Below are 26,650 nucleotides of genomic sequence, written 5' to 3' on the forward strand. Positions count from 1 at the left end.
TAAATCAGGCACTGACGATACCCATAACGAAATGAAATGACAAAGTCAAACCCTGTTCAACTCCTTCAGGACTTTTATGATCACAGAAGGATTTTTTAAAGGCACTAAACTATCCTTGTGAATGGTTCGAATCTCTGAAGTCAAGGCTTTATTTTGATCTCCGTTGGTTCCCTTCACCTCCACTCAAATCTAACAGCGGGAATAATTTATAGAATTTTTACTCATATGTGAAAAATATTTATAATAAATCCTTTATACGGCACAATCATTGTCTTTGCTTCTCTATTTTGAAACAGAGCCGAACTCTGTGTGGCATATGGGGAGGGGGATAATTAGGAAAAGGAATAACCTCTCATGCTTGACTTGAGTTGCAATCTGTTCTTCAAAGGACCTTTCGACTGCAAGAAAGAAAAGCTCTTCTTCTTTCCTTCTCCTCAGCGAATGCCCATAACTACGTGAGGTAGAAAAAAGAGATTAAAAAGTAAATAAAAGCTCTGATAAAAAGAAAGTAATAAAAAAATATAATCATTTGGCTGGATGGTTTCATAATCCTAGTTCGATTCGAAGTCATTCCCTTTTTGATTCAGATTGTGTGTTACATCATCACTGGGATACTCATCCTTTCTTGTGTTTCAGCAATCATTGGTGATAATTAGAGCCCGGATTTTGATGACCTGAAAAATCTCAACTAATGCCCTTAAAAAGTGCAAAAAATGCCCTTAAAAATGCGAAAATTGCGCTAAAAATGCCTTATGACATGAAATAAATAAAGTAAAAATATTGAACTAAAACAATGTTTTACTCTTAAATTATTATGAGTCATTTCAAAAAATATAAAGCAATGCAATACTTGTTCTACGTTCGTTAAAAATTGAAAAATATGTTTTATATCCTAAAATAACAACAAAAAGGAAAATATATTGACACCAAAACATTTTCATTTTGTATAGAAACTTTAATGAATATAACAACTTCCATCACATAATATTACTAAATATCAGAATTATATTGGATTATTAAATGTTTTTTGATATTTTGAAATGTAAACGAGCGTCTCTTGTCTGAAAGTAAATTTTCATTCCTGCAGAAGCTTTTTTCAACGTCTACTGATGTTATTGGTGCGTACTTGAAAAAGACGGTCTCACTTACTGACAATTCTTCTTCAATTTGAAAAGACGTTGCGTTACCTGTTAATATCCTAAAGATTTTCTTCATTGTTTGGAAGTCAGTGTAATAATAAAAATTGATAAAAAAATAATAAAAATTGGAAAAAATAAACAAAAAACTTAAAAAATGTTTTAAAATGCAAAATACGCCCCAAAATTTAAAGAAAAATGCCCTATAAATCTAAAGAAATGCTCAAAAGGGCAAAAAATGTCCAAAAATGCAAGTGTCATCAAAATCCGGGCCTTAGTGATAATGATTGAAAGTGCTTCTTTCGAACAGGCGGGGGATGGGGGGGACAAAGGCGGAAAAGTTATTTGAGTGTTCTAAATAGAGTCAAATTTCACAATTGTTAATTTTTACCAAAAAATAAATATTCATTTATAAATAAGTAAAATTAAAAAATGAAGTGCTACTGATACGTTTTAAATAAGTATAATTTATTTTACTTATTTGAACAAAACGAAAGAGGTGGAAAAGTTTTATACAGTCCCTGGCTAATTTATTAGAGGCACTCATAATATTCTATGTAAATACTTAATTGTCAGGTTATTTTACGAATCTGGTTTGCACTTGTTTATACGTTAGTGTATCAAATGGTTTAACATTGTCACGTTAAAAATAAATACAAATAGGAAGAATCTCCTAATCCCTAGATAAACGAAAAATCTAATCCAATAAGAATCCATTACATGTATGCTTTAATATAAAAGTATTGCCTGTAAACTCGTGCAAAACACGTCATTATTAAAACACTACAGTGTATCTAATAATGGGGTCTAATTATTATCATATACTAATATAATACCTGATATAATAAATATTTTATACAATATATCGTCTAATTTATCCAATTATTACATTGTCTAATTGATATAAGAACGTATTCAAGTGCAAACAGTCACATAAAAACACTGTAATAGATAATTAAGATTCTACGCAGAATCTCAGAGTTATAATATAGAAAAGGACTGTAGTATAACCACTTCATCCGATTTTCTTAACAAAAACAGCATCACTTAGCAAAATTAAAAACAGTCACGTTTCTGCATTCACACCCGGTGAAAGAAAAGTAGTAGTTAAAAAAATAAAGCATCATGGTTTGGTTCTTTCAAACCGCAGGAAGAAAGTTGCGATGCAAAATTGAGCCTGATATAATGAAATATTAATTTATATACACAAGGATTTGTTTGAAATTTGCTGACATTTATTACTCCTATTAGGTTTAATACCAATGATTACACGACTTATCGTATGGTGGTATAATCATATAACACACTGCATATTATAAGGATTCATTTTTGCCGTGAACTTTGTTAGATCAACACATATTGCTGATTAATATATCATACAATAATATAGAAAATATGTAATTGAAAAAATAAAAAATTTTAAAAATTCATTTCTGCATATTTCAAATCAAATTAATTCTTGTGTATAAATTATTATCATTTTTTTAAAAATATTTCGTTGCATTAGATATATGTTTAATTACATTAAATTTGAACTCCACGACCTGAATCTTGATTCAAATTGGAACTTTAAATGATAAGGAAAACAACATATCACAACTTATTGAGTCAATTTTGTATTGCCATCTCTAAGTTTTTTCATGATTCTTTTTTGCAATCTCAATTTTGCCTTTTGAAAATATTTTACTAAATATTTCTAACTGTAAACCTAATTCAGATGATCGCTCAGATACAGCTAAAAAATATGTTGTTTAAATGAAAATTTTATTAATCTTTCTGTTGTTTGTGGAAATGAGAGAGAACTTTTCAAATGAGGGAAGAATTTTTTTCTTCTCCTTCAGGGAGAATTTTTTTTTACAAATTATAAAGTGACTTGGGTTAAAGACAAATAGCTAATTACTATATAACTAAATAAATCCACCTCTCATTCTCATACAGTGGCAGATGCAGCCCCCCCCCCAAAGAAAAATTTGAAAAATAAAAACGATAATTTTTTTAATAGTTTACAAAAGAATAAAATATTTTAAAAATTATTTAAGAGAGCATACACACCTAGGTAGGTCGGAAAAATCGATCCCTCCCCCCATCTAATTATGTTCTTCACTGTTTCAACAGAAACTATAGAAACTGAAGATTCTGTGATAAATGATGGAAATTTTAGAGCACTTCTGCGCTTAAGAATTGATGCAGGTGACGACACGAAGTTACAGTATCACTTGGAAACTGCTTCAGCTAATGCTACTTACAACAGTTAAACAGTTCAAAATCAAATTATTGATGTCTGCAAATTAGAAATACAGGAAAATATACTGAATCGGGTAAAACAAGCAGGAATTTTCTCCATCATTTTTGACGAAACAACTGTCTTCTTCAAACTCCATCCCTGGACTTTAAAAGAGCCACAACCGCTTTGACTGATACTATTCTCGAGGATTTTTTTTTTAAAAAAAAAAAAAAAAAAAAAAAGAGGCCGATACTACTGTTTCTCAACAACTGTTTTCTGAAGCTCGAGATGTTGCTGAACAATTAAATGTAGAGCTGCGTCCAAAACGTTTAGTTTCTCGACAAACGCAAAGAAATAATAATCAGCCAAACCAGACCCCAGAAGAATATTTTCGGAAGGCTATTTAATTTATATTCCTTTATTAGATAATATTTTAACACATTTAAAGGACAGGCGTTCCCCAGATGCGGTGAAACTTTTTAATCTACGAGTTTTTTTTACCGCAAAATGGCAGCGTGAAACAGAAGCTGAAGTGCCCAACGATCTTTCCAAGATTATTAATGCCTGTGACATCGATTTGTACCTATCAATCAATATGTTGTTGAGAGTTTTAATAACTCTACCAGTTAGTGCAAGAACAGCAGAACGTTCCTTTTCAACGTCTCAAAACTTGACTCAAAATCAAGAACGATTAAATGGACTCGCATTATTAAACATTCATCGAGAAATTGATTTGGATGTTGAAAAAATCCTTGACAGATTTGCCAAAGTTTCTAAAAAACGCATTACATTTATTATTTAAAGATTTTGAATACTTGAATTATTTATCTTTTGTTCTATTGTTCATTATGAAAAAAATAAATGAGAAGGCTAGCATTAAAAACCTCAGTTTTTTTTTCAAAAAAAATATTAAATTTTTTTTTTTTTTTTTTATAAAAAAAAAAAAAAAAAAAAATTATCGTTAAACTGTGCTACCGTAAAGTGCTCGACTTCGCGCGCAGGTCGTCGGGCTACCGAACGGGGGTGCCATCCCTTCCGCAGAGGATCAAAATTGTGATGGCATGTCTTCGGATCATCCTCCGGGATGTTTCCCAGACCGTCGCCAATAGCCCATTGTGCAGCTCCAGTGCGACGTAAAGTAACAACAACAACAATAAAAAAAAATTAATTGTGTGTGTGGGGGGGAGGGGGATTCTATGACCCCAACAGGAAAAATTACTGGATCCGCCCCTGTTCTTATATAAGAAATATTTTTCAGCTAAAAAATGTACGGTCGAAAGTATGATGCAAAACTATTTAGCATGAATTTAGCTACCCTTTAGTGCTGGCGTTTTCAACGGTAAAAGAGACAGTGCTGAGGTCAACTTAAAAGAAACCATTATTTTAGTGAGATTATTTTAAAAATATATAATACGAAATCAGTGAAAATATCCCTTACCAAATAATAAAAAAAATTTACAAGTAATAATAAAAAAATTAATTATAATAATAAAAAAATTAATTATAATAATAATAATGACTGTTAATGTAATAATCTGCTTTCTTTTTTCATTTGCAAAAGATTGGTAACTTTACGATGAATTTTCTTCTTCCTCATTCTCTCTAAAACATTGCTTTAAAATATTTTTATTATAAATATTATTAAATACAGTTTTTATACTTAGTGCATTTAAAAATACGCATTTAATAAATGTTTTTCTACATAAAAGTTCAAGTCAATATCTATTTATTCGATTCCATTTTCTGAACGAAAAAGTTTGAGTTCAGTCAAGTACACAGATTCAGATATTTAAATAAGTAATACAAAGTTACCTGCAACTTTTTCTTAAAGATAAAGAAAAAAAGGGATGCATTGTAAGTGTCGCTGTGGTCACCGGAAGCTGAGCACCTATTACGCAACTTAAATGTAAGCATCCGCTTATAAAATATAGTTCTTTCATTCTAAAAAAAACTAAATTCGTCCCTGTTTATAATCAAGAACCATTTTATTTGTAACGAATAAAATCATTGGAAAATAAACATTCGATTAAGAAATTTAAATTTTTTATGATTTCATTAGAAAAGTCAGTTTAAACAATAAAAGTTGGCGTAGACTATGTGATAGCACATTGTGATTCAATTCGTATCAATCAGTCTGGCGTGGCCTCTGTATTGTCGGCTCTTATAACAAGTTTTTTTTTTTTTAAACCGGTATTTGTGCCTTGGATACAATTAGTGCCTTGGATTAATACAGTATTTCGAAAAACCTATGAGATATTTGTGAATAAAGTAAGTATTATTATTTGCAGATGTTTGAATGACATAATGCATTTAAAATTTTTTTTTTTGGAGCCTGTCGTTATTTCTTTAGGCTTAAACACTACTTGACAGCGACCCTACCTTTCAACTTTAAATATTTACTATCTCCGTTTCTTACTAAGATAATATGTCGACAAGGAATATTCGATACTCACTTAATATGTTTTGGTAGGGTATCGAATCTTTAAGAGTAAGTAAATAAAATGCATTTCAGTTAAGTTATGCTACCTGTTGCAATGCTAGCTTTACCTGCCCGTTCAGCTGTACCTGTTATTAGGCTTTTCCCCACCTTTCATTCTATCTCGAATGACTTTTCTCTTCCCTTTTATTAATTTGTCTCTATTTAATTGCGATTTAAAGTTTTTTTTTTGATGAAGTATGTTTTGTTAATTATTACTTTTATATTAATTGTTTCTTATTTAATTTTTTAAGTTATTAAATGTTTTTTTTCTTGTTGCGGCTTTTATAGTGTTAAACTTGTAAAAATTTTTTATTTTGTTTATGTAAGGATAGAATTTTATACAGTGTTGAATGTAAACAAAGAAACGCATCAGCTTTTCCCAAGAGAAGTAGTATTTGCTATTTTCTCTTCTGCCAGTATTATATATTCCATGTTCATTACAAAAGCATGCAAGTTTTGAATTTTTTTTTTTTAAATTTTATTAAAATCTAGTACAAGGATGTTATTTACAATTCGATGTACTGTTTGGAAGTGTTTGCTTTTAAAAATATAAATGATATTTGTTTGGTTGTATTTATTAGTTATAGTTTTGAGATTTTTCTGAATACTCTACTTCGGATTGTCTACTTTTAAAATTTTCTTACAAAATCAATGCAAACTCTTTTTTTTTTATTTTGAAGAGTTTTCATGAAAGTAGCAGACTGCTGTCTATCTCAAATTTAGTGAAAGCATGTGCTTGTCTTTTAAAGTAATGTTAACAATTCCAAAATAAACGTATTTTGCAGAGAGATTAATCATTCCGTGCATTATAAAATGCAATTCTTAGTAGAATTTAAATCTTGAGATTGAAATTATTTTATTAGTTCTATTTATGTATACAACTGACTTAGTGTTATGTTTTAATTTGTTAGTAAACTAAATGTAGAAATATTGATCATAGTAAAATATCAGCAGATGAATCACTTTTGGACACAGAAACCTTGTGCACTTAACATGAATTAAAATTTGTGTCTGTTTATCTTAGTTGAGTTGTGAAAAGCCTGTCAGTGCAGACATTCTATTAGAAATCAAGCGAGTGGAGTACGATCAGGGTTGGCAGGTTTTTGACATGTGACAGTTTTTGACAGTTTAAACCATGGTTTAAACCGTCACGTCAAAAACCTCACTGTCAAAAATGTCAAAAACCTATATTCATATGTGAAATTTAATTAATACATAAAATTTATATATTTTTTATAAAGGATAGTGTTTCTAAATATGTTCTAGAAAAAATAAATTTAAAATTTTAAAGAAACACTTATATTTTGAATAGTAACCAAAATCTTGTACTTTTGAAAGCTCACATTTTTTGTAATATTATGTATTCATTTTCATGTGTTATTGAAAATCTGCAGTGATATTATAAAGAAATTTATTTATAACCAAATTTAGTGCATAGTATAGATTATACTAAAAATTAGACATTTTTAAAGATGAACATTAGCAGTTTTGCACATTAGACATCTTTTAAAGAAAAATCTTTTTAATATTCTTTTAAATCTTCTTAATAATCTTTTTAACATAAGACAATACAAATTTAAGTACAATACACAGAGTAGTTAGTGTCGATTTACAGTATATTCAGCCTATTCATTTACTATGCTGAAAATTTAGTTTATCCAAATACTTGTGAATTTCATTTTGCTGAATACTATATACATAGTTTTGTTGAATATCTAAATATTCAGCTGTTGAATAATTACTTCTTGCTTTCAAGATATGCATTATTTGTATTCTTAATACAAGTGGGAAAAAAAAATTAAGAGGTAAAAATTGTTTTAAAATGATAAGTGTAATAATTATAAATAAATATAATAAACAATATGAATTATATTTATCATTAATCACAAATATAACTACTTTTAAATTCAAATTAACATACTGGATAATAAAGATATTCGGTATAACATTAAAAAAAATTTTCATACACTTGTATCAAGTTTGTATTTATACAACATAACTTGTAAGTTCCTTATAAATATTAGTTATATGTTCCTTATATGTCAAAAATGCATAGTAATAAACTTTTAATTTTCTTAAGTATCAAAAAAAAAATTTTTTTTTTCAAAATATAAATATTTAAAAAAATTTTGTGCAAATTTTTCTGCACATGCATTTGAATATAAATTTCTGAGATTTTAAATCTGTTATTTTACCTTTAATTTGAATTAAAAAATATTTTAAAACCTGCTGATTACCTATAGTTTAATTAAATTTCCATATAATGCATGGCAACTGTTGGTAGTTTTGAAGTTTATATATTTTTTTGGCAAACTTTAGTTTTTGACATTTTTGACGGGTTTTTGACGGTTTAAACCAGTATTATACCCTTGTCATGTCAAAAACCACTTTTTGACGTCAAAAACCCAACCCTGAGTACGATACTTGCATTATAATTATGATTCTTTTTTCCAGCTCTACAGCCCTTAGTGGCCTTTCCCTACCTTTACACCAGGTATTCTTTGACTTGATTCAGTCGTCTTAGCTATGGTCTTTTTCTATCCTTATACAATTTTCATAGGCTTGTCCTACCTACTTTAATAAATCTAGTGATTTCTTTCATGCGTTATTTTTATAAATGACTATAATTCTAATTATTCCAAAATTTATTTAGTCTTTGTTAGAAGGTTATTTAGATCTTGAAAATGTAGAGCCCTTATAAGAGGGTTTTATATTTTCTTTGAAGTTTGCTTAGTAATCTATTTGCAAGTACCGCTTTAATTCCATGTAATTAATGCAGTTATGAATTTCACATTTATTGTTTATTTTATTATTGAGATAAGTAAAGGTACCCTTTTTTATAAATGTTTGATCTTGTTTTTGTCTTGCATAATTACAAATTAGGCTTGGTTTCATAAATCTCTAGATCTGTTTTTATTTTAAGTTTTAATATTAGTTGTATTTTTGCTTAGATTAATTTATGTATAATAATTTAGCCAAAATGTTTGAACTGTGTTTTAAAAAAAACATGGTACTTGAAGATAATTATTTTATTTTTTATAACTATTCTGTTTATATCAGAGATGTGAGTTTTTGATTTGGATCTATCTGAATATTGATTCTTTCATCCCACTATTGAGGTAAGTTTTTTTAGCTTACGTAAAACTAAAGTGGTCACCAGTAATAGTCTGATGTTTGTGGAATACTTTTTGATTCGCAATATTTGTCATTGATGTACAGACTTTATATATAAATCCTGATTGTTCTATGTATTCCGCGATACCATAAGATATTTTTTTAAATCAATAATTTTTTCCCCAGTCAATTCAAGTGTTACTATCATTATTTAGTCCAGTTATTAGACTAAATTTCCCACTCTACAAACACATGCGCAAAACTGACTTTATGATGTTAAATTAAGTAAACTTTTCTACTTCCTTCTATCAGAATTGAGATAAATTGTATTCAGCATCACTTAGCTTGATGCTATTGCGTGCACCCAAATCACATTAATGGAAACTTACCACTCTAGAGTAATTTTTATCCTAGACATCCCTTTAGAGCAGTGTTTCCCAAAGTGTGGTACGAGAACAGTTTAGCGGGGGGTGCGCGTTCTTATGCAAAATATCTTGGAACAAACGAACAAAAAATATCTGTATGGTAGCCATGAAAATTTAAGATTACATATTTTTCTATCTGCCATTTTTTGCAGAGTTTGCAAATTAGTGATGTCAACAACCAGTTGTGATTTTTTACTTTCGTGCAATTTTTTTATAGTAAAAAATACATTCATTATTTTTATTTGTGGTACACAGCATTACAAAAAATTTAGAAAGGGTACACTAAAGTCATAAGTTTGGGAAACACTGCTTTAGAGGGTTCATGACACTTATTTCAACAGCGACAGTGTTAAAGCTGCATAGTATTAGTGTAGTTTTAATAATTATCTAGTAAATCATATCATATCAATATAATTATTTATTCGTATATTTGGTACCTATTACGCACCCTTCATCATTTTGTGTGAAATAAATATTGTAGCCATAAGCATAGCATCAGTGGGACTGTTAATATCTATTTTATGTTTTATGCATCCATCTCATATGTAAAAATAAATATCTGTCTGTGTGTGTTCAACAGAAAGCGATGAAACTCGATAGTTCGAAGAATGAGGAAGGTCGACCTTAGAACATTCTGCGATGAAACACTCTGGCAGGATGTGTGAAAACCGAAATGGAATTTCCTCATTGGCTCAAAGTTTTCCATTGATTTAAATTAAACTGTAGATAATTAAATTTGTCAAATATTTCAAAGATAACACCAGCGATATTTGGTAGCTTTTATCTCTACTTGATCAAAGAAGTTTTTTGCTTTTCCTTTATAAATTTTTTATTCACTGTGTCAGATAAATTCAAAGATCAATCTGAACCTGTGAGCATTTGTGAAAAGCAAATTGATATTTCTAAAGTTATCCGATACCACGTTTCGTTTATAATAAGTCTTTTAAAATGTGTTTTTATAAAGTCAACAATAATTGAAATTAAAAAAATTATGTACATTCAAAGGTAAAATGAATGGAAAAGTGGTAATAATTGGCTTAGGAGAAGCATGGAAAATCACCATACCCTTATTGACTCTTAATTTCGGTTGCATGTTGAAATAAAAGAAACATGCTATGTACTAAAAGGCAAAATTAATGTGATAAAGGTACTTATTCATTTAGAATAAGCAAACCCCAGTAAACAGGGTTTGAATACGTTTTAAAAATAATAGAAATCTATATATATATTGAAATAGAAATAATTTAGATTTAAGGTTCCACTTATTAACTTAATTAAAGGTAATTAATAAAAAAGCCTTGTTTGTGCTATTAGGCATATTCTGCTCCCCTGAATATAATTAATAGCAAATATTTGAGAATCAATAAAAAATATTATATACTGAGATCAAGCAATTATTGGCAAAGACTTAAATTTTACTTAATCCAAAAAATGTGTTTAAATTGTAGTGGCAGAAAAAGAAAAGATTACCATTAGAAAAACCAATTAATAGTTTCAATAACTTTATAGATGTGACATATAATATATAATGTAAGTATTGTGCATGATTTAGTATCTAATAAAATGTCTCCAAAGTCAAAGGAGAAACTTGTCTGTAGTTTTTGACACTTATCGATAAGTTTTTGATGCTTCATGTGCCAAAAACCAGTTTTTGGCACCAAAAAATCCTATCCTGGTTAAGTCTTATAATTTAAAAATTTGGATAAGCTTTAATTGGTGAAAAACCTTCCCCAATATTTTGGGTAAATCTCAATGGTTGATGAATTACTAAGAGAGTTGTGTAACACCTGGCATTTAACTACTGCTGTTATTTTTCAGAAATCACATGACACTAGTGTCTGCAATGACACTATTTACCTATTTTTTTTTGTTTGCTATTGGATAAAACGGGAATGTTTTTAGTTAAGCACAATACTTTTTTAGTGGTGTACAACCTCATTGAGTGATTGCCCAACAGGTTGTCTAAGGAAGGGCTGCACACATATTTATTTATTTTGGTGGCAAATATAATTTTATCTTAAAATTTGTGTTCTAAATGCTAAGTATTTTTATCAGTAAACTTAAACACATATTTTCGGAAAATTTTGATACTTTTAATTATTAAAATGCATTTGAAAATATAAAAGCTCATATTTTTTAAATCTTTTTTTTTGTTGCCCTTTTCTCAATAATTATCAGTATATATTAGATATATATTTGAGGAGAAAAGATACTATAAACTCTAATGAAAAAAAAAAAAACTACATACATATTTTAATGAGCAATATACGTTTGAACTAAATATTTTAATTAAAGAAAATTTATAGGGTTTAAGCAAAAAATAAAACTGCTATTATGGTACATATGAAGATTCAATATTTATTTAGTATTATACTATTTTCTTTCTTTAATTATTAGATGTTTTATGAATTTTAACTAATTTTTTTTAAAAATTTTTTCCTAGAAAAATCGTATAGTTACTAGAAATTCGAAACAAAATTATAAACAGCGAGCAGTTTAAAAAATTAGCGTTTTCCTCCAAATTTTCGATTTTTTTTTTTTTTTATATGTTGCAATAACATAGTATTAAAATATCGGAATTCTTAATACCACGTACAAATGCATGGTCAGCGTGACAGAATTTTTACGAGCTATCTGCGACAAAACTCTTTAGCACTAATGTCATTCTGCACGATAATTTTAATAATAACAAAACGTGTATGTTACTAATTTAAAATAACAAAAGCGCTGTGTCTTCAATATATCATATATAAATTTTTTTAATTAAACATGTAATAATTTTTTGTTCTAATATTATGGGTGATATTCTCACATTTTGTTGGGGGAGAAAATGAACTAATTATTTCCATCTTGGCATTTTGTAAATAATCATCACAATTAAGATGATAACTAGAAATCATGAAATCCGTAGTAGTCATTGATCGATAAAGGATCAAGATAAAAGATCGACGACGAAATCACGCAAATCGGACTCCTCAAAAAGGGATTACTCAAATGCTTATTTCGTTTCGAGATTACGTTGTTATAATAAATAATATCGATCGTATTTGAAATATCGGAATTAAAAACTATAGAAAAATCAATAGCCATAACAGCTAAAAAACAATAGAATCATTGCCTTAAAAAGTAAATACTCAAATACATGATTCGAATTTTCCATATTGTTTGAAATATATTGGGATATTTAAAAACCACGAGAAAATCAATATCAATGACAGCCGATAATACAATCGGAAACATTATCTCGATTTACAATACTATTGGCGTAAATTGAGTGCGCCAAAAAGTGATTATCTAAATGCATGATTTAAATTTTACGTGTACATTTCTGCAGGAAAAAAAACTAATTTTTTTTACTTTTCAGAACAAAAATTTTTCTACTAGAATTCTGTAGCGTTCTGCGACAATGTCGCTGCGATTCTGCCGCGGGGTGCATGGTGCGAAAAGAAACTACATAAAAATAGCTTATGTGTATGATGGAATATGCTCAAATAAATAGCATCAAAAAGTGATTACTTAAATGCGCGATTAGAAACTCGCGTTTCGTATTAACATTATAGTTAAAATAACGGATCGAAAATACGGAGAAAAAGAATTGCTTGAATTCAGCTCGAATAAAGCACGCCATAAGTTATTATGTGCATGATTTAAAATAAGAATTTTAAAACCACTTAGGAATGCATCGCAAAAACCGTCGGAAAAAAAAAATGTTTGAAAAATAACTCGGATTTCCGATGAAATCAGCAAAAATAAAACGCTTCAAAAAAGTGATTATTTAATGTGCGATTTGTAACTCGCGTGCCTTAATAATTTACGGAATTTCGTAGCAATAACCGTAACTGAAGCGATCGAGAAACAACGTAGATTTATAATCGAATCTGTGCAGATTGAACGCATCTAAAAGTCATGACTCAAATTTGCAAAGCAAAATTTTCGATTTTTTTTTCTCTTCAAAAATAAATAAATGAAACACAGATCTCTAGTTAAAATTTAAACACACTAGCTAGTCAAAAAGGAATCAAAATAGTCAATAACGATAAATTCCAGAGACGATAAAAGAGACTAATTCTGCTTGTGGTGGTCAGGACAAGATTAAAAGAAAGAAAAACGCTACGATTTCTGTTATAACTGTGGTTAAATAATTTCAGATAAAAACTTCTTTTTTTTATATGTTTAAGTAGTGTTACGTTAACAGATGAATCTTGCTAGGTTTATTTAATTAGTGTTAAATCTACAGCGCTCGCGCAAAAAGAGCGGATTATCCTGATTAACTTGTGATCCAATGATCGGATCTTCACGTTCTAGGACTCACATTTAATGGGGGTAACCTCGAATATGCTAATCAATTAGCGTAGGCGAGTATTTTAAGTTAGACACAAGAACGTACTTTCTCTGAAGCATTTTTTGTTGTTGACGGATTCTGACCTCTTAAAATTAGGGTCCGGATAGTTTGGTCAGGAGAGCGCTCCAAAGTCTGGACCCCTAAGTGTTAATTTTACTTTTTGCGCATTTTGCCTAATCTCTAGAATTTAGTGAGCGAATGGAAAAATTTTTGCACACAATTATAAAATTCGTTTATCCACTGATCAAGAGGGATTTTTTGCATCATTTTAAAGAATGTCAAAATACAAAATTTGAGCTCTTGACTCTTTTTGAAATGAGACGTCTTTCGTAGAACCGTTCAAAATTTGGGTCACAAAATATCTTTTCATAAAAACGGACCCTTCACGAAATATTTTAACTTAAAAACGGACACTTCGCAAAATGATTTTTCTTTTAAGCGGAAACTTCACAAATTTGTTTATCTTCATAATTGTTTTGTTAATCGAATAAATCCTTCCCAGGGCAGAAAACAAGAAAGATGGATGTAAACCAATTAAGTTTTGCCTTAGGCAGACAATTCTTCCATTATTCGTCCGAAATGAATATTCTGCAGTATAGGCTAAATACCCAATATTTGCATGTTGCGTCTCTAATTTAGAAGCAGCAATTGCTGTTTATTTTTGAAAATTTAATTTTTTAATCATAATTTTACAGTGCCGAGCATAATCTTGTATCTCTTTACAATTTAAAAACTCCTTGAAAAAGGTTTTTGCAATAACCGGACCCTATTTGCACAAATTCATAAAAACGGACCCTGGCTGAAAGAATGTGAGTAATTATTTCACGAAAATCGGACCTTTCACAAAATGTCTGGACAGATCCCTGATTATGCATCTATGTGAATTCTGTGCATATGATAATATTGCAATTAAAAATCAGCATTAATTTCTTCACTTTTAATGAACTATAAAATATGGCTCAAACAGCACAACGATGTTAGAACATAAACTTCACATCGATTTTTTGGCCCTTTCAAATTTATACTTATTTAAGAGTCTGATAATGAAATAGAATTCTCATTTAGAATTGTTTTTACTTTTTAGTGTGTTTTACTGTCTTAAAGTGTCCCAACATTGGTAAATGATAAAAATTCTACATACGTACTGCACAATCCATTGAATAAGAAAAGTGAATCTTTTAATATTGATCAGGGTTGGGTTTTTGACATGACAAGGGTATAATACTGGTTTAAACCGTCAAAAACCCGTCAAAAATGTCAAAAACTAAAGTTTGCCAAAAAAATATATAAACTTCAAAACTACCAACAGTTGCCATGCATTATATTGAAATTTAATTATACTATAGGTAATCAGCAGGTTTTAAAATATTTTTTAATTAAAATTAAGGTAAAATAACAGATTTAAAATCTCAGAAATTTATATTCAAATGCATGTGCAGAAAAATTTTGCACAAAATTTTTTTAAATATTTATATTTTGAAAAAAAAAAAATTTTTTTTTTTGATACTTAAGAAAATTAAAAGTTTATTACTATGCATTTTTGACATATAAGGAACATATAACTAATATTTATAAGGAACTTACAAGTTATGTTGTATAAATACAAACTTGATACAAGTGTATGAAAAAAATTTTTAATGTTATACCGAATATCTTTATTATCCAGATTGTTAATTTGAATTTAAAAGTAGTTATATTTGTGAATAATGATAAATATAATTCATATTGTTTATTATATTTATTTATAATTATTACACTTATCATTTTAAAACAATTTTTACCTCTTAATTTTTTCCCCCACTTGTATTAAGAATACAAATAATGAATATCTTGAAAGCAAGAAGTAATTATTCAACAGCTGAATATTTAGATATTCAACAAAACTATGTATATAGTATTCAGCAAAATGAAATTCACAAGTATTTGGATAAACTAAATTTTCAGCATAGTAAATGAATAGGCTGAATATACTGTAAATCGACACTAACTACTCTGTGTATTTAACAGAAAGCACTTAAATTTGTATTGTCTTATGCTAAAAAGATTATTAAGAAGATTTAAAAGAATATTAAAAAGATTTTTCCTTAAAAGATGTCTAATGTGCAAAACTGCTAACGTTTATCTTTAAAAATGTCTAATTTTTAGTATAATCTATACTATACACTAAATTTGGTTATAAATAAATTTCTTAATAATATCACTGCAGATTTTCAATAACACACGAAAATGAATACATAATATTACAAAAGATGTGAGCTTTCAAAAGTACAAGATTTTGGTTACTATTCAAAATAACTGTGTTTCTTCAAAATTTTAAATTTATTTTTTCTAGAACATATTTAGGAACACTATCCTTTATAAAAAATATATAAATTTTATGTATTAATTAAATTTCACATATGCATATAGGTTTTTGACATTTTTGACAGTCAGGTTTTTGACGTGACAGTTTAAACCATGGTTTAAACTGTCAAAAACTGTCACATGTCAAAAACCTGCCAACCCTGATATTGATCAATTGTGTTTTTGCGTAAGAATGCAGTATTAAAAACAATAATAAATCTTGAACATTTTAAAATGTGGTAACGAACATAAAACATGTGTCGATATTTTAATTTATCTGTCACCACCACTAAAAATTGTTTTTCAAAGAAAGTGTGAAAATTGCAGTATAATAAAAATGTATTCACCTTAAATGTACTACCGATACTAACATTTTTGATGGACCCTGGTGCATATGCTTTAATAAAACAAAAACGTGTCATCATTTTGTTCCTTGTTCAAAAATGAATCTTTTATTGCTCACAATAGTTTTTTTAAAAATTGTGACAGTTTAATAAAAGGGTTTTGTACAGTTAAAGAGGGACTGAACGGCCGTGGATTCATCCATCCTGTCCTTGTCAACTCTGCTTTTCAGACTTTGTGACGTTCTTCTTGTTGACAAGTTGGGTACAAAATATTGAAATAGTTGTTTTTCATTTCAGGTTAAATAATAAAAAAATGTTGAAGTTTATGAGGGGAAAGAGTCACCATTTGACCGCAGAAAGGCTCAAATTACATAAAGAATTATTCAATTGTGTGAAGGTAAGAATCTTTTTAAAATGGTGACATATTTCGCTGATTTAAAGGCGAGTCCAATTATGAAATATTTCTTTTCTCCTTCCATATTTAATTCCTCCATTGTTAATGTGTTCATCGACTGGCCAAATTATGAGACGAACTCTAAGATTCTACGCGTGATACTTAATTATCAGGTTTTTACGCGACCGTCGGTGTATTCTAATAATTACTTGTTTGACGTTTTAATAATGACATGTTTTGCACGCATGCAATACTTTTATACATACATGTAATGGGTTTTTATACACTCCCTATTTGTATTTATTTTTAACGTATTCAGGGGTCAGAAATTTGGGACCCTTCGCAAAATATCTTTTTATAAAAACGGACCCTTCACAAAATGATTTTTCGTTTAATCGGACCCTTCACAAATTTGTTTATCCTCATTATTATTTTGTTAATCGAATAAACCCTTTCCAGGGCAGAAAACAAGAAAGATGGATGTAAACGAATTAACTTCGGCAGACAATTCTTCCATTATTCGTCCAAAATTAATATTCTGCGATCAGCAGTATAGGCTAAATACCCAATATTTGTACGTTGCATCTTTAATTTAGAAGCAGCAATTGCTGTTTATTTTTTAAAATTCAATTCTTTTAATTATAGTTTTACAGTGTTGAGCATAATCTTTACAATTTAAAAACTCCTTGAAAAAGGTTTTTGCAATAACCGGATCCTATTTTCATAAAAGCGGACCCTGGTTGAAAGAGTTATTTTTCAAAATGTCACGAAAAACGGACCTTTCACAAAATGTCTGGACAGACCCCTGGTATTGCATGACAATGTTTACCCATTGATGCACGAACGATAAGGAAGTGCCGTCAAAACAATAAAGCCTGTATCACCTGATAATTAAGATTTTACTCAGAATCTTCTCATAATTTGGCCCTGTAACTCTTTGGGTCGATTTCCCCCTTCAAATAGGATAGAATTGTCAAAATTATTTTAGTTTGGTTCCAGTAGAACAATTTATTGAAATGAATTTCGTTTGTTAGCAATTCAAAACCACAGCTCATCAACGAGTTAACTATTTCAATTTATTCATTTTTCTTATCTCTTTGAATGTCATCAAGACGGATTTATCTAAAGAGGAGTTTTTGAGGACTAGAAAAAAGCATTTAAAGTCGTTATTCAATGAGGGGAGGTCTTAACAATTTTTATTGAATTAAATGGTCCGAAAGTTTACTTCTTACCGGGTATAATAATTATTTAACCCTGTGGCAGCATTTTTATTACCATAGCATTAATCTAAGATACTTTTAATCTAATTTAAAGTAACAGTTGTGATTACAGAAGAATAAAAACTTATGTTTGAATTTTAAAGCACTGATTTATTTTTTAAATTCTAGTATTATAGGCGCTTTCTCGCATTTTGTAGGTGGAAAAACGCACTCATTATTTCCCCTTCCTAATTTTACAAAACATTACGAAAATTAAAATTCATAAATAAATAAAACGATCATAAATTGAAATGTGCAAATATATTTAAAATCGTAGAATCCACATAGTCATTCAAAATCACGCTTTCAAAAAAAGAGATATTCCAATAAGTGTGCGTAAGGAAAAGAAAGGAAAAGAAAAAAACATCATTTCTAGAACGAACTTTTAAACTTTCGCGATTTCTGAATCTCTCATTTTATATTATTCATTTTAAATTCTAGCTGAAGCCAGTCTTTTTTTTTAAATCTTAAATAAAAATAGAAAAATCACGATTATTTTTTCCCCTCTCTGATGCGCTTGTTCTGCGACAATGTCGCCTCATTTCTGCCACGGGGATTGTAAGTATGAAGAAAATAATAATAAATAAAGGCGCTTAAAAGGTTTTGTGTTAAAATGAATGTGTGTGTTTCTCTTTCAATTTAGACGACCACTCATGGATTTCCACACAGGCCGAGTGCATTGGCTTGGGATGCCAAATTGCAGCTTCTAGCCATAGGAACCAAAAATGGTTTGATTAGAATGTATCCTTTTTGTCTTACATCTTCAGGTGTTGCCATCCATTGTTCCCGCTCACATTCAAAAAAATAAATAAAAATAAAACAATACAGTCAAACCCCGCTGTAGTGATCAGACATTTCGGTTCACTGTAACCGGGAGTTTACTCTATCCGCACGGCAAACCATTCATTTTTCCGAACTGCTCCCTCTTGTGACACATTATTTAAATAAATGACCCATGAAGAGAAATACAAAAGTGATTAAAAAACAATGTGTTCACTTTTTATTCCTCCTCGTCTTGCGTACAAAAAATGTATTGATGGGAAACTGAAATAGAGGCAAACAAGAAAACATTCCACTCAATAAATAGTTTTAAAAATCGGTATATGTATATTATGTAGAAATATCAAAATGACCAAAAACGACAAAAAAACAAAAAAACAAAAAACAAATATCCTCTCTTTTGGTTCACTGTATCCACAAAAACTAATACAGTCAATTCGCTGTAACTCGAAGTACGATAACTCGAATATTACTATAACTCGATTTTTTTAAGGGGTCCCGACCCTTTTATCTTCAATTTCATGTTAATTATTCTCGATTACTCGAACTTTACTCCCTTTAACTCGATTTTTTTTTTGGATCTTTTAAAGCAAGAAAAAAAAATTTAGGAGCTGATATCTTGCCCCTTCCTTTGCAACACACGCAATGTCTTTCGCACTCTTCATGGAGGAGCTAAAACTGTCCCTCTTGAAGTATGTGAGCAGTGGTTAAATGAAACGTTACCAAATTTACTTCAAGGATACAGTTAAAATGATGTTTTCAATATTGGTGATATGGGTTTATTTTTTAAATGTCTTCCAAATAAGACTATGATGTTTAAGGATGAAAAATGCTCAGGGGATAAAATGAACAAGGAACGTTAGACTGTCCTAGTTGAAGGAAATGCGTCTGGGACAGAGAAATAGCCCTTACTTGTTATCGGAAAATACCGAAATCCCCGATGTTTCAAGAATGTAAAAACGTATCCTTTGGATTACAAGTCTAACAAAAAGTTTTGGACGACATCATTTTTATTTGAAGACTATGTAAGAAAATTGGATCTTAAATTCTTCGCTAAAAAAAGAAAAGGGATACTTTTTATGGATAAATGCACAGCGCATGGTGATCTACCTAATTTGAAAGCAGCAAACCTGCAGTTTCTCCCGCCAAACACAACAGCAAAGTTGCAGCCGATGGACCAGGATATCATTAAGTGCTTCAAACACAGTCTTGTCGTAAATGGCTTGTCAAAAAAATGATCTTAAATATTGTAAGCATTTAGAAGATTTGTAATTGATAAGCATTAATTAAATAATCCGACAATATTTTGAAAGTCCAAAACCGAAACTAACGGTAAGTCGAACTTCCGATATGTCGAAGTTTTTCGTCAGTCCTATCAGATTCGAGTAATCGCGAATTCACTGTATATGTGTATAGGCAAAGTACGGGATCGAACATTTCGTTTACTCTATCCGGCAGTTCATTATAAACCATGTTGACTGTAAAACACTTTTAGTTTATTTTTGTCCGTTATAACTATGTATCGTTTGAAAGTCCATTGATTATTTGAATCACCTTAAATATAGGACTCAAAAAGAGCTCGTTTGTGATATGCGGATGAACATAATTTGAGCATATATGAAAATTATGAAAAAGAAAGAATGAATTTGTGGATTGAAGAAGAGAGTTCATTGTATCAAATGTCGTCTTCAACAGATCACCACAAATTCAGAAAGAAATTATTTATTTCTGTTTAGGAAGACGGTTAAAACAACGCTGGATAATTGGGGGGGGGGGGCGATTTCTGGATTGAATGGTACATTTTGTTTTCCTTCTGATAATTATGGAATTCTCATAAACTGTTCTCTCCGCCTTTTGGACATCATTATTAAATATTTTGAAATTGTGTGTACTGAGCGATGGTACAATAATATTTTACGCAGTGAGTAAGTTGCATTTTTTAATAATAATTATTTCTCAGTATTTAAAGACGTGTGCAGAATAGAGATGGATTGTAAACAGGATTTGCTCAATTAAAAGATAATAACTTCGATTCTCATTCGGGTGACAGCAAAACGATGAGTCACTACGTAAAAAAAGACGAGGGACGGATTTTACAAAGAATAATGCTTTTAAATCAAATTTACGAGCAAATCTATGAATTCTCAGTTAATCTGTTCGAGATTTATTTAGTTAATTTTGGTGTTATGCAAAATTCTATAGTTTTCATTGGATGATTCACAGATAATAAAAAGAGTGAGTCAATAGGTATGGGATACATATTTACAAAATGAATCAACAGATAATATGGATGGATTTATCCAAGCAGTGAGACTTTTTGTTTTCATGCAAAATAGTTTTTAGAATGAAAATAATTTTTTTATAGACATTTATCTTCGTGTGATTTTTCTTTCTTAACAATCGGCAATTGTATAAAAATAAGTTATCCAGAAGTGACGAAAAATGAGATCCTTGTGGTATTCCATGTAGTTGAATACATGTTTTTCCGTGGTTTAAAAAGTGCTTATTTTTGATTTTAGCTTTTTAAAACTCCTGCTTCTTTCATGTTTTTAAAAAGTGCTTCATATTCGAAATGGAGATTTTTCTTTTCTTTATCGTGTCGATTTTCGCTGCGTTATTATACAAGAGCGTGCTTTTCACATTGTTGTTTTCAACATTATTCATTCAACCACAATCCATTTTGGCTTAAATTCGCTCGTTTAAAAGTGCTAATCATTTTACATGTTGGATGAAATACTTTCGCGTCTAGTGAGCTGGGTCAACACCTCCTAGACTCTTTTTCTAGGAGGTGTTGGCTGGGTTCGGTGAGATACTTGCACTCGCGTGTGCAATTCTGCTGCATTTAGCAAAATATTCTCAATCTCTGGCTTCATTTTTCACTCTTTGAAATCGAACCGGAAAATCTATGGATCATTTTATGTCAGAAACTAGTTACTTTATCATGATCATCTAAAATTATTTTGTATTTTGTTAATGTATATAGTGCTTTAAAATATTTATTGAGTGCTTAAAAAGTACTTAAAAGGTGTTTATTTTTTGTTGCGAGATTTGACCTTATTTCGCAAAGTAAATCATAATAAACAAAGATTAATTTTCAAAATTTTAGTTTTTTATATTATATAAGGTATATTATAATAATTAGACCAAATTATGAGACGCAAAATAGTGTTTTAATTATTGCACGAGTTTATAGGCAAGTAATGGGTTTTTATTAAGGAGATTTTTTTTTATGTACTTTCCATTTGTATTTATTTTTAACGTAATGCATTAACCAATTAATACACGAACATAAACAAGTATAAACCTGTTTCAGCCGATTTTAGAGATAATTAAGATTTTACATAGAATCCTTACAGTTGGAAAGGGTCTTCTCTAAACAGTTACGAAAGATGCTTATAGAACATTTTCATTGAAATGGCGCCCTTCTGCGAGGAACAAATCACACGGAACAGCAGCAGTGAACGTCGCCGCCATGATTAAAAGTTGTTGAATTCCGATGAAGAAGTGACGGGGGGGGGGGGGATAAAGAAAAGGCTGGGTTTGATGACCCTGTCTTTCTTTTCCCTCTGGACCAGTTTTGCCTTCTATTCAATGAGTCATCGCGCTTTTCAGGGTCAACTCGCAGATATATATTCCACCTGGTAGCCGCCGCTTTCCTTGCATTTAAGTTAACTTAAAAATCTTGATGAGGTTATTGTCCTTATGTTAGAATTATGTCTTGTACTCGAATGTTATAATTAATCTTATAGATTTGAATCCTGATTTTAATTAATTTTGTCGCAAACAAATTTTTTTTTTCTATAGACCATTAGATATTAGTTGGTGAAAGCAAAAATAGGATCGCTCTAAAGTAATTCAAAAATGTAATAAATTTTTCTTCGTTTCCTTTTTTGAGTCATTTCATTTTTTCTTTCTTTGTTGCAATTATTTAAAATAAATTCTTTTGTGGTGTCAGTTCCCTTCCTAGCACATCACTAAAATGTGTTTTTCTTAAAACCACAAGATTTTGTTTTGTGTCAAGGGGAGATGGTAGTCAGTTTTAAAAATAACTATCCCATTATTACTTTTAGTTTATTTATTTATTATTATTTTTTTAATGATGTAAAAAATGACACATTCCAATCCAGAATTGTGAAAACTCTTTTAAGTTGACCTACTCAATTTGAGTTTTCCTAAAGTTAAAAACAGAAAGGCTGCACGTTTTATATAAAGTATAAGAATAATTCATTGGGCATTCATTAGTTTTAGTCCAGTTTTTTATTTTATTTTTAGAAAGTGCAGATTTTTATCTAACGCTAGATTCTTCTCTTATTTTGTTGTGATATAGTGGTTTTGTTACATTGGTTATAAAGTCAGTTTTTAAAATTTTTTTCCTTATTAAGTGCTTGTGGAATGGAGATAACTAGGATTAGAGATGCTTTTTTATTCCTTTAATTTGTGGTTAAAGAAATCCTTGTTATAATTTTGAATTGAGTGCCATTCGATTTCAGAGTGAACCCCGGAATTCCTCGAGCTCTAGAAAAAGGGCATGTTTTTTTTTTTTTTTTAAGATGACCATTGTTTTGCGGACAAATCAAAACTTTTAATCCTACAAAATTTTCACCTTAATCTAAAATTTAAAGTAAGAATTAAATTCTACAATTTGAAACCTTCCCTAAATCGCCTTAACGAGACGTTTTCATACACGTGACTCTTCTGCAATTGATTTCCCCCCCCCCCCGGTCGTTTTTAATATTTTGAAACTACACCGGCGGAATCCGCTAATATCGCTATTCATATTCGCGCTATTTTAATGTTAAACATCGATTTTCGAAATTTACTGGATTTAAAAGGGACTCATTGGGGGACTTATCGACTCGTGTTCACGGGATTTAAAAATCCTATGTCTCTATTCGTGTTCACGTGATTTGAAAATCCTATGTCTCAATTCGTATTCACGTGATTTGAAAATCCTATGTCTCAATTCGTATTCACGGGATTTAAAAATCGTGCATCGCCATTCGTATTGATGAGATTCGAAAATCCAATATTGCGATTTGTATTTTCGCATTCTTAAATCTAATATCATGATTCGCACGATTTTAAAATCCAATGTCTCGATTCTTGTAGGAACAAATATTTTTCTTAAATTAGTTATCATAAAAGTTCCTTATGAGCTAATTATAAATCTTTGTTCAAAAAATTAAATATGAATCTTGTTATCGAGTTTTTACTCGTAATATTTTCAGGGTTTTACACTTTGTTAACCCTGCAATTTGTTGTTTAAAGAGCTCTTTTATCTTAAAGAAAGTGATAATAGTCATGGCGACATTCTTAGTGTCACCATCTGCTGTAGGGCGTTTCCCCCCCTCTTCCAATGTTACTTAAAAAATGATCGCAACCTAACACACAAGTGTGATTAAATCTTTACATATGCGTCTGATATTTTCAGTCATGAATTTCGGTATTGAACAAAATTTGTCATGATTTGAACTTTTTTTAAAAAAAGAATGGAAAGTCATGAATTTAGGTCGCCGAAAAATCTAATTTTTTAAAATGGAATTTACACCCCCAGTTTCATGGTGTTCCGAATATCTGAATTTGTAAGGAAGTCCCCACTCACAAATTTATTTAAAATGTTTTTATCATGTTTTTTCATTTTATCATGTTCTTTCAAAAAATGAAGGAAAAAACATTTCTGGAGCGAATTATCTTTTTAGCTTCTGTGATTTCAGAATTTTTGTTTTTATTTTATCTATTTCAAATTCTAACTGAAGCAAGCCAGTCATTAGCGAATTTTTTTAAATTCCGAAATAAGAACCGAAAAATCCGGACTATTCCTTTCCGATGAACAAGAAAAGTAACTTTAGAATAATTCTTCAGAAATTTTTTTTTTTTTTTTTTTTGCTTTTGTATTTATTTTATTGCTTCAACTCTTTCTTTCCTCTGTTTTTTAAATCTATAAATATGAAGATGCAGGAGTAGAACAGCATTTCCATAAATGTTATTATAATGCTTTATTCTTGTGTTTTTGTCATGAAAGATGTTTAGAATGTAGCAGAATATTGATTTAAATATAACATCATAGCGACATTTCCAAGAGTCTTCCCTCCGAATACAATCGTAAAATTTGTTTGCAATCGCGAAAGTAATGTTACAATATTATACACTATTTTTTTTCGGATAGAATCAGGTAATTATTTAAAAACTCTCATAATTGGGTCTAATTATTATGCTTGATATGATAAATATTCTATATCGCCTCATTTATCCAATTTATATTATATATCGTCTCTTTTAACCAACGAGCATCAGCGTAAAAACAATGAGTCTGTATAGTAAGATTTTTACATAGTCTAATAACATGGACTCCATTTGAAGATGGCATGATCCAGGTGTTCTTTGTTGGCGTCTGTGTAACCCGAATGAAGTAGATACAGTTGCAGTCTCCGCAAACACTCGGGGTCGATTTTATCCTTGGATTCTGAATGAGTGTTTCCTAACAGGATAAAGTGATTGAATAGTTTTACAGAAATTACAATTTTTGCGGAAGGGGGAAAAAAAATTGTAGTTTTCGTCGAGGCTTTGGTAAAGTTTTTAGTTTCCATAACAACAGTAATCAACCCGCGTGCGTATGAACTTCCGTTTGTTAATTCGCGTTTATGCGAGTGATTTTGTTTTGTATTATTTTTGCGTTTGTTTATTTTTCACTTTTATTAGGAAAATAAAAAAAAATTGAATTTTTTCACCACTGAAAGTCACCCTAGTTAAGGAGTAGAGATCCAGTTTGATGATAGTTTAGATCTTTGTGGCAGAATATTTTGTTACAAACCTCTCTAGCACTTTCTGCAAGATACTTTTATTAATAATTAATATACATGTTACTAATTAAATTTAAAGTAGCAGAAACAGTGTATTTACAAAAAAAAAACCTATTTGGATTTAATAAAATAGTTTGTATTTTTAAAATTAATATTTTTTTTATTTTAATATCATGGGCGTTATTCTCACATTTTGTAAGAGGAAATTACATTAATTTCTTTTTTCGCATTTTGTAAATCATTCCCCTCAGATGATTGAAATAGGCATCTTTTGAATATAATTTTGGAGGAAAAAAATGTTTCAAACATGTCTGCAGAAAAGAAATTTTTTGCTTCAATATTTTATTTTTCATTCTTCTCAAATAAGAATCGAAAAATTACGAACATTTCTTTCCCCTTCAATGCGTGAAAAAGGGATCCTTTAAATATAATTTTAAAGCAAATTTTTTTTAACTTTTTGCAGAAAAGAAAACCAAAATTTTTTACTTTCTAAAGGAAAATTCTTTCTGAGAGAACTCTGTTACGTTCTGCGACAATGTTGCCATGTTGTAGCGATTCTGCCATGTATGTAAGTTGGATACACTTATCATAAAATGCATAATAGATAATATCGAAAGAGCAGATTTAATTTAAAAAAATAGAAATGTAAAATTAAGAGCACAAAAAAAAAAATCTCATTAATTTGCCTATTTATTAAAAGTGTATTCAATTTTGAGTAACTGCTAAAAAAGAGACCTTATTACGAGAAGGCAAATAAGCTTTCAAAATGTCATAAAGATATTGGTGTTAGGGGCAACGAGTTTAAAATACAATTAAGTCAGTAAAGAAAATTTAAAAGCGTTCTTAACTGTAGCATGGGTGATCCTTTTTGGATTTTTTTTCTTTGATGTTTACTTTTTTCTTCTGTTTGAGTAAAGAGATATTGAATCCCCTTATAAATTTTTAATGAAGTATTAAATCTTAACTTACATTTTTTCTATTATTGAGTCTTGTATCCAATGAATTGAATA

The 26,650-nt window shown here is 29.6% G+C and overlaps 1 protein-coding gene across 6 annotated transcripts in view; it reads left to right on the forward strand.

The window, feature by feature from the left end:
- The first annotated feature begins 5,242 nt into the window (after positions 1–5,242).
- The window catches only part of LOC107447257 (lethal(2) giant larvae protein homolog 1), a 109,339-nt gene continuing 87,931 nt past the window's right edge, over positions 5,243–26,650 (forward strand). For 2 of the 6 annotated variants that reach the window (XM_071185547.2, XM_071185549.2), the window contains exons 1-3: positions 5,243–5,628; positions 16,705–16,804; positions 18,704–18,801. In XM_071185547.2, coding sequence (XP_071041648.2) covers positions 16,721–16,804; positions 18,704–18,801 — 182 coding nt within the window. In that variant the 5' untranslated portion in view covers positions 5,243–5,628; positions 16,705–16,720. Of the gene's footprint in view, positions 5,629–8,899; positions 8,959–16,704; positions 16,805–18,703; positions 18,802–26,650 lie in introns of all 6 variants that reach the window. The other 4 variants (XM_071185548.2, XM_071185550.2, XM_071185552.2 and 1 more) reach the window with 4 other exon arrangements.

This window comes from Parasteatoda tepidariorum, chromosome 5 (assembly GCF_982258835.1).
Source record: "Parasteatoda tepidariorum strain Cologne lab strain chromosome 5, Ptep-v5.0, whole genome shotgun sequence".
Lineage (NCBI taxonomy): Eukaryota > Metazoa > Arthropoda > Arachnida > Araneae > Theridiidae > Parasteatoda > Parasteatoda tepidariorum.